At 37.3% G+C, this 13,089-nt stretch overlaps 1 protein-coding gene across 1 annotated transcript; it reads left to right on the plus strand.

Moving 5' to 3' along the window:
• The first annotated feature begins 89 nt into the window (after positions 1-89).
• On the plus strand, positions 90-12,553 carry cdan1 (codanin 1). Its single transcript, XM_039667298.2, has 28 exons — positions 90-243; positions 1,151-1,812; positions 3,108-3,299; positions 3,384-3,574; positions 4,199-4,318; positions 5,250-5,328; positions 5,405-5,525; positions 5,600-5,709; positions 5,805-5,894; positions 6,058-6,133; positions 6,221-6,426; positions 6,985-7,117; positions 7,203-7,346; positions 7,428-7,594; positions 7,673-7,754; positions 8,744-8,833; positions 8,935-8,989; positions 9,104-9,237; positions 9,330-9,433; positions 9,511-9,660; positions 9,739-9,802; positions 9,995-10,073; positions 10,199-10,407; positions 10,728-10,835; positions 10,959-11,022; positions 11,124-11,284; positions 11,721-11,828; positions 11,947-12,553. The coding sequence occupies exons 1-28, from the start codon at positions 166-168 to the stop codon at positions 12,043-12,045; spliced, it is 3,876 nt and encodes a 1,291-aa protein (XP_039523232.2). The 5' UTR covers positions 90-165; the 3' UTR covers positions 12,046-12,553.
• Positions 12,554-13,089: the final 536 nt, after the last annotated feature.

A 13,089-nucleotide genomic window follows, 5' to 3' on the forward strand; every position in this document is an offset into this window, starting at 1 on the left:
CTCAGTAATCAAATGAAAGCTACAAACCAGCGCAAGTGTTCTCTGAACTTTTATTTTGAAGTGCTGGAAATGTCTTCAGTGTTGTTGAGGTTTGCGCGCGTTGTACTGCTCAGCCAATCCCGCCCCTGACAAGAGTCACGTCACTCTCATGATACTCCGAGAAGAATGGCGGCTCTTTTGGAATCGTTACTGCACAGGAAAGTGGAGTTAAGCGAGACTCTGCTCTGGCTCAGAGGACAACAGGTAAGAGTTTACACTACGTTCTGCCTCTAATGCTGTGTTGTTTCACTGTCACTGCGTAGCGGAGTGTATGGGTGATTGGTGTGCTGAAATTCAGTCAGCTAATCTATAGCTACGTTAGCAAACAACCATTAAAGAGGAGCATTATTTTATATGTTAGGTATTTACAGTTCTTGTTTTAAGTTAAATTAAAATTTTACATTTAGATAGTAACTGTTAACGCCACATAACATTTTCGAGCAATAAAAGAGACGTTGTCATGATCATCAAGTTTCTTTTTGGTGGGATTTCTGGGAAATTACATAACTCAACTCATTAGCTATAATGTTACCTTTCATGATGTTTTGTTTGGGAAAGTTTGAAAAAAGAACATTCTCAATATTTCCTAACATAATTGCATCATTGTTGTCTGAACACAAAAGTGAAGAAATAAACTAAGCCTTATTTACGGGGTATAACGTCAGTTGTGTTATTTTAGAATTATTAAAGTACAGTTAAGGTAGCTTTTAATTTTGAATTAGCATTTTGTCATCTTAGTACTTCATCTTAAACTGATTCGTTTCAGGATGCCATTGCAAAGTCAACATATTTATTTATTTGATTATTTCAGCTTTATTTCAATTACTGAAACAAATAATAATAGTTTTAGTTTCAGTTAATTATGACAACACTAATAATATAATGTTAAACAGAGATAAATTGATTTTATTTCACACATAAAAATGTTTTTATTTAATTATTTTGTATGTCTTGGATTTATTTTACTGAGAAATTACTTGTTTTGCCATATAATTTAATGTAAACTAAAGTTTAACTAAGTCAAACTAAAGTTTCCTTTGCTTTGCTCAATGTTAAAGTTTCTTCAAGTCTTTTCCATGACTTAACTAGATGTTTCTTTTTGTTTTGGCAGGTTTGTGAATCCCAAGACCTTCTATTCAAGGTCAGCAGAGAGGAGTTTGTGCCTTTCCTTTTGAATTTTTTGCGAGAGCAGAGCAGTCAGACATTGACCCATGGCCCCACCACACCTGCCAAGACCCCCAGCACCTCCAAATCTGTCAGGACTCAGCGCTCTTCTGAGCGGAGAGGCAACAAATCCACGCCTGTCCAGGGTTTGCGTAGCGCCAGCCGAGTCCAGCTCTTTTCTCCTGCCCCATCTACGTCCCCAGTGGATGGGAGGAGTGAGCAGGAGAGCCCATTTACCAGCTCTCATTGTTTGAGTGGTGTCAGCGCCTTCAGCAGCCCTTCCTTCAGCTCTGTCTGGAGCCCTGCTCCCCGCAACACCCCCTCCGAGCGCCGCTCCGCCCAGCGTGCCAGTCTTGGCGACTTCATGACGTCACCCCCAGAGGTCCAGCCCAGCTCCTCCACACAGCAGCACAAAGGCCGCAGGAGGAGTGGGGGGTGCGCGTCTGGCCGACAGACAGGAACTCGCGTTGTTCTGTCTGAGGAAGGAGGTGGCAGGAGAAGTAGAGGTGTAGTGAGGTTGGAACCAGTGTCACCTCCAACACAGGTGCAGCTCAACTTCAATAATTTGGAAGACTTTCCTCCAGTAGGTGCTGCCCAGTCTTCACCAGTGTAAGTCATGAATCATACCTTCCAGAAAGATCGGTTCAACTCCGTCCCTAAAAACGTACTGGTCTCGAACAGAGCTGGACGGCGGGGGACTGAGAGGTTACACTGCCGTTGTCTCGTTGAGCAGTCTAAAAAAAAACATTATTTTACTCTTTATATCTAAATATATAAAACTATGCACACGTGGAAGCGAGCGAGTGAATTATATATACTATGCACGCGTGTTAGAGAGCAAGTGAATCAACTGGTTTCAGTTTAAATTTACTAATAAAGGAAAAAAACTATAGCGTCCAAAAAATTTGATAAATAAAAAAGTGCAGAATTCTTAGAATTTTAGAATTTAATTCATGTTTGGTTCAAATAGGTTTTTACCATTTCAAGCTCATTTGACAATAAAATAATGAAAATAGTGTATTTATGTTTATGTATACAAGTATATTTATTAATTAAAATAGAATATATAATACACTTAAAATGTGTATGTAAATAATATATATATATATATATATATATATATATATATATATATATATATATATATATATATAATAAAATAACATATGAATTCATATTTGATTTAATATATAAATTCATATTTGATTTTGAATTCATATTTGATATAAACATTTTAATTATATAAATATATATTTTTTTATTATATATATATATATATATATATATATATATGTATATATATATATATATATGTGTGTGTATGTATATACTGTGTATATATATATATATATGTCAGGTATATAATATTTTTTTATTTTATATATATATAATAAAATGATATATAAATTCATATTTGATTAATGAAGTAACTTTGTTAAACTACTAGTTTGGTTATAAAATAGGTCAAATTATCTGATTGTTTTCCCACTCCATACACACAGTCTGCTATTGTATACTTTTCAGTTTTGTTATTTTGAAGCAGTTTTGTTAATTTTTTTGAACAAAACACACACAAATATTCTAGAAATATGCCAAATTGAATTCTTTTAATTAAAGAATTCTTCATTATAATATCCGGAGGACAGTTGTTTCACCCTGACATTTTTACATTGTGCCTCCCAGAATTTTGCAATAGAGAATTAAGATAAAGACAATTTACATTTCATGCAGAATTTTTTTTTACGTCATGACATTGACCCTGCTGATAAAACAATTCAGATCCTCTATATTTTAATTTTGCATATTTCAAATGTTTTAGTTAGTGATGCAAATGTGTAATCATTACCATTGTATGATAATTGTAATATGAGAAATCAAATGAAACCTTTCTGCTGTTTTTCCAGAGCAACCAAACCTTCAAGGAGAATTAACCCAACTCCTGTTAGTGCAGAGCGACCTAACTGTAAACCTAAGAGCTGCTTCACGTCCACCCCGCTCAGCCTTCCTGAGAGCACACCAGAGAGCACTGGGGCCAAACCGACCGCTTCCAGTCCTCTCAGTCTGCAGGAAGAGAGAGAGTTGCTCAGGAGAGAAAGGTATGCCGGGTTATGTTGTGAGATTCAGTTTGAATGATATCTCTGTGGTTCTCAGTCATCATTTTGCCGCCTCATCTTCTCTAGGTCTAAACTCGCCCAGCAGACCAGCTCGCCACTGACGACCACCCCCACCATTTGTACCCCAACCAAAACAGTGCACAGACAGGGATCAAAAGTGACCCCTGACCCCCAGTCACCTTGCCCTGACCCTGACAAAGTTACACAGAAATCAGAGTTGGATCTCTTAGCAGAGCTGTATTGTACCTGCATTTCTGGTAAGTGGCCTGCAGAGGGTGCTGTATATTGCTCTATTAATTTAGTTGATCAAAAAAATCAGATGGGAAAATTATATTTGACAATGTGATGATTCACAGCTCAGCCAGTAAAGGAGTGACAGTAAAGACTAGTACGTTTACAAAAGTACAAGTACAAATCTATTTTCTTTTGAACTTTGTATTCCATCACAATAAATGTGTTTAAAATGTATTTAAAAAAGAGCCCTTTCTTAAAGGATGATAAAGAAATAGTTTTAAAAGTTATTCTAAATATAAACTATAGCACCACAACTTTAACGATAACAGCACAGAGAAACGATATCGTTGAAATCACTTTCAGAACAAATTTTTCCAGTCGATGGACATTAAAAACATTGAAAGCCAATCAGAATCCATCCTGCTTTAAAGAGCTCGAGCAAAACAGCAGACAACAAAACTGCAGTGCATGTTTCTAGTTAACGGAGCCTTATCGTTCGTTGTTGTGGATGCTAATATAGCTATGGTTATGTTTATAGTGTGAATGGGCTTTAACTCTTGCCAACCCTTAACTTTTGAAAGATAGAAGCGTCCATATATATAAGCCTGCTACATCTGTTTTAAGTTTTAATGCATTTTTACTTGTAGAGAATCTGGTTCCTTGTGTTTTCCTGGAGCTGTTCTTCATGCTGCAGCTCCTGACATCTCGTGGTGTGTCTGTCTCTAAATCTACAGAGGCAGGAATCAGTGTGTGCGAAGATGGTCCAGGTATGTCAATATTTAAAAGCTTATTCAATTCTTTAAGGCTTTTGACTACACTTACGCGTGAAATCATGCTGAAGAGATGTCATAACGATACCTCGTTTCATAATCCTGCTGTCAAGCCAAAGCTAGTAGTGTTCAGCTTTAAAAATGTATTACTCATGCATTATTCTACACTTGAAGCTAAATTAGCTAAAACATTTATATTTAATTTTTTTTTAGTTTTTTGCCGTTTTAAATTTACTGTATGATTGATTGAGTTGTTTATTTAAGTGTCAAACACCTTTTATGGTGCCCTGCCCTCATGGGCTTATTAGACACAACAGCTTCACACATATCACCAAAATAGCCCTGTGATATAAGACAGAATCTCCAACATAGTATAACTAAACCACAAAAATAAGTATACATATAAGTAGAGATGACATACGGGATATCATACGGGAAACAAAATACTTTGCCGTAAACACCAGGCTTTTTATATAAATTTTGCCAAAGCAAAAACATGATTATCAAACAGCCAGGACAGACTCTCCCCTTCATATTTCCAAAATATATCAGGATTTTTTAACTGAACTAATTCAAAATGTAAAATAATACTGTAAAATAAAATTCTCAGTAAACTAGTATTTTTGTAATATTTAAGTAATTGTATTATTGTTTGCATTCTTAATAAATTAATTAAATAAATATATTTGTATAAGTAATAATAATAATTGCTATATAATTATTTTATATGATTGTTTTTGTTGTTGTCATATGACTTTATTGACCGGGCTCCATAGTGGAATGTAACAAAACAGTATGATTTTCATGCAGGGAGATTCTGTTGAACACGCCAGTTAGATATTTATTCTGATTTTGAGGATGAGTCAAACAAAAAATGATTAATTTGGTCATGTCCTGATTTGTGTTTTGTTCTTTTATGGTCTTGAAGAGGTGCTGGAGAAAGCTTACCTGGGAAATGTCCACAACTGTGTGTATTTTTCCTTGAGAGTGTTGGAGAATCAGTTTGAGTAAGTCTGACTACAGTTTCATTACTGCTTCAGATCAGATTCATGTGCCTGACTTTCTGTCTTATCTCTTCATCAGGTTGGTGTCACACCTGGACAAATGCACTCTGCGGCTTCTGTCTGAGAATGAGAGAGTGGTGACTTTCTCCTCATCCCTCAGAGATCGCCTGGCACAAGCTCAGGAAAACTGCACAGCTAAAGTAAGCATTAGTTTAAAAGCAACCAATAAGTAACCTTTGAAAGCTCATGCTGAATAATGTCCTCACTTCCTCAGGTGCTCCCCAGTCCACCCTTGTTCGTTCATTCAGTGCCATTCCAGGCCGCCACAGATAACCGTTCCAATTTTAGCAGCGATAGGGGCTTCCACACATTTAAAAAGCAGAGGTACACTGAACACCATAAATGTGTTTCAAATATGTGATGTTTCAGGTCATTGATCAGTTTTGTTGTAGTTTGTTTGTTTTCTGATTTTGTTGTAGGGATGTGTTTTACGGGTTGATCAGAGAATGGGAGGACTTTCATCAGGAGCCTGGCTGGGATTTTGAGGCAGCATTAGGCAATAGAGTCAGGTGATTTATTTTTTATTTTTAGGGGGGTAGAGATAAATGGGACATTTTATATTTAAAACTAATAGTATCTTTGCTCTTTTTATATGAATGATATACATTTCCTCCCTCAATCATTTGGATTGTGATTCCACATTAAAATTATGGTTATAATTTCTACTCACAGGATAATGGTGAGTCAGCTGACAGCAGCAGGAAGTCATTCTCACTTTGCCAGACTCTTCCAGAAGCAGCTGATCCAGGTGTGCCAAAATGGCTGATTATTTTTACATTTCCTCTTATTCTCTCTCTGTCTCTTTTATATTCTCTCTCTCTCTTTCTCTTTTTAGATGTGCAAGAGCCCTTGTGTGCTGGGCTCCTCCAGTGACGCTCCTGACGCTGATCTGCTGGGCATGCTGGGGGCAGACAGCCTGGGTCGCCTGAAGCGCCTGCAGCAGCGTCTGGTCCAGCCTCAGGGACTCATTGGTCCCTGTCCTCCACCTTCCTTTCCTGGCCATCAGGAGTTCTTCAAGGGCTTCCTTCAGACAGCCAGCTGGTAAATGTTATATCCACCGGGCGGACTCGTTGGGGCTTTTAGATGTGCAATTGATGCTTTCATGATGTCATAATTTAAGCTTTGCAAGTCTTGCTCCAGCTGTATGAATTATTTTGAGTGCAGTTTACTTTCCTGTGTTGACATTTTCTGTTGAAAAGGACAGTGCTTATCGAAATGGATATTTGTTTAAATTTTAGCACAGCAAAATCACAGCTTGCTGGGCAAAAGCAATGAAGGACACTTTCAAAATACTCACCAAGCTGCATTTATTTAATCAAAATACACAGTAACATGACTATTGTGAAATACGAATATATTTGAACTGTTTTCTATTTGAATATATTTTAAAATGTAATTTATTTCTTTGAATTTTTTTATTGACCCTAAACTTTTAAATGCTAGGCTAGTGCTGCTTGAAGTACATTTTGTCATCTGTTATGTGTACAGTAGTATGGACTGTATCTAAGGTGATTTTAATAGACTAAAAGTTACAAAACTCTTTAAGGTTCTTAATGTGGTTTTGATGCTTGGCTCTAATTACGGTCATCTTTCTTCTAGTTGTCAGCTGAACCAGCACCTGAAAGATGGTCTGTGTCAGCAGCTGCTGAAGTTAGACGAGGTGTCCATCCTCGGTCCAGACGCCAGCCCTGCCCGGGAAGAGAAAACCGGTGATGGAGACATGGAGCAACAGGTTAGACCAGACAGAAAAATATTCAACCACTCCAAAGTAAGGCTTTGAATGGGTTTAAAACACATTTTGGGGCTCTTTGTTTCAGGATGAGAAGCAACGTTTCTCCTCTGTGCTCATCACGGCACGACTTCTGGCCAAGTTTTTGGGCTTCATCTCTTTTCTGCCTTACCAGACCTCTGAGCTGCCATCAAGAGACATACAGGACGCTGCAGTCACTCTGCGGAGCAAGGTACACAGGCCAGATTTTTTATTTTGCCAGCATGCTATGTATTCTTTAAGACCTAATTTGTTTTCTTGTGTGTATTGTCAGAGTTCTCCAGTGCTGGATGTGTGTGCGGTGTTGAGAAGTTCAGTATATCGGAGACGCACCATTCTGACAGTGCCCTGGATGGTGGAGTTCCTGTCCATGCTGGACTATATTGGCCCATTTCTGCCTTGTTACAGGACTGCTCTGTGCCTTTTGCTCCAGATCTACAAGTGAGTTTATCACATACACGTCAAAGATGATCTTTCTGTGTGGTTGTGCTATTAATTATGCTTATGTGTGTGTTTCAGGAGGATGGTATTAGGTCGAGGAGGGGAGCTGTGTTACATGAATCAGCTGCTCATGGTGGCAGTTCTGGGCTGGCTCTTCCAGGTGAGATGTCTTATTTTCAGTGGGGCTTAAAATCAGACACCAGGTAGAAAACTGTCAAATCTGTTCCAGATGAGCACCTCCAATGTGACCTGTTTTGTTTGCAATTAGACAAATGTACTTCTGACATCATACCATGCCGTTGCATTATTTAAAACTAATAATAATTCCACATTGCTATATTATTAGGGCTGGGTATTGAGACAAATTTCGCAATTCGATTCCGATTCACAAGCTTGCAATTCGATTCGATTTCGATTACAATTCGATTCAATATCGATTATTTTGGATATCAGTTACAATAAATGGCAATTTTTCTCAAGGGAATCAAATCTCTTAACTAATGCTGTAAACTATGGGAGTCTAGTTGTAGCCTATAGACTTCATTAGCCTAATATGAAGGTAATAATGAACTGTTTTGTAGCTATACAAACACTAAAATTACTCTTATTTATTTTTATAATAAGAAGATTATATGAAATATAAACATTTAAATGGTGGCTGTCATAAAAACTTGCCATATTTATTTAAATATGCATTAAATATTGAAGAACATTAAGATTATAATGCATATGGTATATGGTATAGGTTTAGCAAAATGATCCTCTCTAGAGTTATTTTTTTCTAGCTGACTAACGAGTTTATGTGGGTTTTCTAAGGTAAATATGACGATACATGACATTGATTACAAGCTGTTTAACTGACGAGAATCGAGAGATCGATATTTATTACCCAGCCCTATATATTATAATTATGTGACAAATGCAAGTCAAATGTAATCACAATTTACGCTTTGGTAAAGAACAGCAGAAAATGGGCAAAATACTTGTATCATTTTGAAAGTTTGTTTCTGCATACACTGAAAATAAGTGATTTTTTTTTTTATGTTGAAAGAGATGATGAACAATTATCAAATTGATCAAATCATACAGCCTGGACAAAAAGCTGGGTTATGAGCCTGTCAAATCTTTCTGTTGCTGTCCTTATTTTAGATCCCAATCTTCCCTGAAGATCTCTTCTTCAGCACAGATCTAACGGAAGAAATCATGGAACTGGAGAATAATACAAGCTGTCAGGGGCTGGTTAGTGGACCACTGATCTTCTGCTCTGGATACATTTAGCTGTTTAGAAATGTTTATATGTCTTTTCCTTTTCCTTCACAATGTGTATATTTTCTTTTAAGGACACCCTCCCATTAGTGGACCAACAGCTTCTCTTAACTTGCTGTCCATATTTAGGTGAGAGTGGATTGTTTGGAAAAAAAATCTTAACCTTGTCTTTTACAAAGGTTTGGTTTCGAATAAATTCCCGTTGAGGGTGATTTTGGTACCTTTACACCATTCATTTTGCAGGGGAGTTTCGTAAACTTCTTGCTGCTTTTGTGGCTGGTAGCACGTCCAAGAGCGGAGGCTTGATTCGCAAGATCACCCCCACATCTGCTGAACTGAGGGGATCCTCCACCACCCGTTCACAACAGAAACTTCAGGTACACTGCAAGCAAATGCCTTCCATCTGTTGAAGAATTGAGATCATGTCATGCATGTGTAGAAGTCCACGTTTTTCCATGTGTTTTAACAGGTCGATTTGGAACAGGCTTTTTTTCACAACCAACCCCCATCTCTCAGACGCACTGTAGAGTTTGTTGCAGAAAGAGTCGGTTCCAACTGCGTCAAACACATCAAGTCAGTCTCTTTCTGCCTGTTAGTCCATGTAAATCAATTTGAGTTTGCATTTATTTTCCTAACTCTGTGTGTGGCAGGGCTACGCTTGTGTTGGAGCTTGTGAAGGGTGGAGAGAAAACTCTCAGAGATAGTTTGGGTTTGGAGGGTGTCAACACGGCCAAACTAAACGATTCTATCTGTGCACAGCTGTGTGACGCAAGCATGCAGACTCTGGAGAGAGCCACCAGGTTAGCAGCTCTCTTCTCTCATTACAAATACATCATGTTGTACGGCATGTTTTGGACTAGTCACATCTCCCATGATAGGTTCTGCAGTGAGAATGCCCCTGGAGCTGTCCGAGTTCTTCTTCCTCTGGAGACCTCTCCTTCTGTGAGTTAAACAGCCACTCTTCATTAATTCAATCCACTTAATACTCTGTAGAAAAAGAGTTTTTGGGTGGAAATGTGCAGTGATTCTCGTTTGTCATCTCATTTTGTGGTTAATTTTAGAAAAAAAAAGTTAGAGATTTAGAGACATGATTCTTCCCTCGCTTTTTTTTTGTGTGTGTGTGGTGTGGTTTAGGTCCTGACCACAGCTGAGAGCATCACCACTCGTTTGGCTACAGAAAAGGCTTGCAGCTGGCTGTCCTCCAACATCACAAGTACTGAAGCCTAATTTTATTCTCATTTTAAAATGACAAATTCTCCATTTAGACTTATTACATATTTTGTAGCCTTTTTTGAATATTAGGGATCTTAAATATTCCTGAATGAATGTCTCCCTTAGCACTTCTAAAGCGAGAGTGGAAGAGTGCGTTTGAGAGAGTGATTAAGAGTGTGCCCTCGACCTTCAGTTTGGATGCTGAGGAGGGTGAGGGATCAAGCAAGAGTCAGCAGGTCCAGAGGAGTGCCTCAGGGCTCAGTGCTGGGTCCTTATGTGTTTCAGACTGCAACCATAAGGTTCCACTTGGGTCAGAAGTCATCATTGAAGTTAAGGTGATTATTGGAAATTGGTAATACAATATTTTTTTTCAATGGATTCATTGAGAAGGGTGATTGAAAACAATTTGAGAGAGAATTTGAGTGAGAAATTAGACATCCACAAAATTGCTGAAATCAAACATATTATTCACGCCAATAGTCAACTTGCAAGTTGCAGCTTGCTAAACAATAAAATGTTTCTTTATTCTTGGACAAGGCCATCAGAAGTGTTGTAATTGTTAATTAAAATATAATGGAATTATTGATCGGCAGTATCATGAAACTTGTCCAATTAATTAGCCTAATATCTCAAATAATTTTGTCCCATGTTTCAGGAGGTTCTGAGTGTGGCTGTAGGACCCAGGTCTGATGAGGAGGTTTTCACTGTTCATCAGATTGAGTCTCTGCTGGACAGAGTGGGACAAACACTTGGATGCCGAAAAGTAATCAGACCCCCCATACTACCCAAGTGTACTAACTTGACTCAACTTTTTCTTTTAATCCATCATTTAGAACAGTTTACCTTTCTTACAAATTCTGTCCTGTGTCCGGGTCTTTTTTTTTAGCTCCTGTCTCCTGTGGTCGAGCAGATGCTGTTGCGTTGCACTGTTCAGCTGGCCTGCAAACTTGGTGAGAGAACAATTAATGGAAAACTGAGAATGGTACATGAAGTCAATACTGAAAGTGATTAATACCCTATTGTGTCTGTTTGGGTTTGTTTCCATGTGCAGTATCTGGGGAGCTTCCTCTGGTGTTTTCAGTCGAGGGGAACAAGAGACCTGCTCTTCTGGAAAAGTTTTTAATTCTGTGGACTCGGGGTCCCTCTCCACCTCTGCACCTTCTCTACAGTGAACTCACCCTGACTGCCATTTTTAGTGCCACAGATAGTGAGGTAAAACCACTGATCAAACCTTTGTGTTGATGCAGTTTTGTCAAGCTGTTACATTCTTATCCTGTGTGCAGTTTGTGGAAATTGCTGTACATTTTTTGTGATTTAAGTGTTATTTTAATATTATTTATATAATATTTAATCATATTTTTAATTTTTTACAATATATTTTTAGTTTTCATTTTAATTCTTGTTTAATTTAGTAACTTTCTATATATATTTATTTATGTTTAACATTTTAGTTTTAGTAATTTTAGTACTTAAATGTATTTATTTTTACAGTTAGTTGCCAGACTAAATTTCAAATTTGTTTACATTTAATATTTATATGCCATTTTATTTTAGCTTTAATTATTACTAAAAACTATTTTTAATGGGTTTAGTTAAAGTTGACACCAGAAACAGTGTTGGTTAAACAGTGGTTTATCCTTTATTACAGAGGACTGACTACCTGTTCCTGATAAGACAGCTAATAGAGAGAGGTCTTTTAGGAGAGGAGGAAGTGGGCACCAACTGGCCAAAGCTGTCAGCATTATCTTGGCCAGAGGTAATAGCTTCTTACATATGCTGGTCATTCATTATTTTAGAGACAGTAAAACGTGAAGTTTTAAGGCTGGAGTTCTCACTAATTGCTCTCTGATGGCTTTTCTCATTTTCTGTTGTAGGAGTCTGTAGAGAAGTTTCAGCAGCTCTCTCTGACCACCAAGCAGTTCCCAGTGCCTTCTCTGCCAAACCACAGGGACATACTGCAGGTCTCTCAATGACCACTAGGAGGACACGTGTCGTCATTACCAAATCTACACATGAATCACAGTCAAACACTATTGTATGAAAAGGCAATGAGTGATGCATATTTGAACAAAAGAAAGAATGTTTAAACCCTACAATATATATGATTTTTTAAAAAAAAATTTAAAATCTGATTTACTGTTAGTTGCAAGGAAATGTTTGCTGCTCAAAAAATGCTGAGTTGATAGACCAGTCATTGATTATAAATCTTCAAAACATTTTGTGGGAAATTTTAACAGGGCTTTGCCAATTTTCACTCATACTGCCTCTCAGTAAAATATAGCGACCATTCACTGTGCTTCTTTGTCATTAAATTCTATTTATTTATTATTAAGTGTTTGTTAATGTTTTTTTCTGCTTGTTGGTTTGTATGCATTTCTTAGTCTATATTTGTGAAAAAATATGCACTTTGTTCATGTTGTACAATTTTATTATCTGTATAATTCTAAACCTATATAATGTAATAAAATATGATTTTGTGAACATGTAAGGACCTTTTTTTGTTCAAACTTATCATACGGTTTATTATAGCAAAGTTAGAGTACATATGCAGGGCTGCACCTCTTACACATTCATAACAATTGTTCACTTTCATGGAAATGAATACATTAAAGGGACAGTTCATCCCAAAATGACAATTTTGTCATTTACTCACCCTCGAGTTGACCCAAACCTGCATGAAGTTCTTCTGTTTGAAATAAAGAAATATTTTGAAGAATATGGGTCGCCAAACAGTTGTTGGTACCCATTGACTTACATAGTATAAAACAATATTATGGGGGTGTCTCACAAAAATGGCAATGGGGATCAGAAACTATTCTTCAAAATATCTTTTTGTTGGGTTCAGCAGAAGAAAATTAATTCAGGTTTGGAACAACTTGAGGGTGAATACATGACACGTTATTATTTTCATTTTTGGGAGGTGATCTATCCCTTTAGGTCAAGGAGAAATCTAGGACATTTCTATAGTGGATTGTAATGCTTATTTACTTGGCTGGCTATGTGAGTGCAATGTTTTT

Source organism: Pimephales promelas, chromosome 15 (assembly GCF_988280905.1).
Source record: "Pimephales promelas chromosome 15, fPimPro1.hap1.1, whole genome shotgun sequence".
Lineage (NCBI taxonomy): Eukaryota > Metazoa > Chordata > Actinopteri > Cypriniformes > Leuciscidae > Pimephales > Pimephales promelas.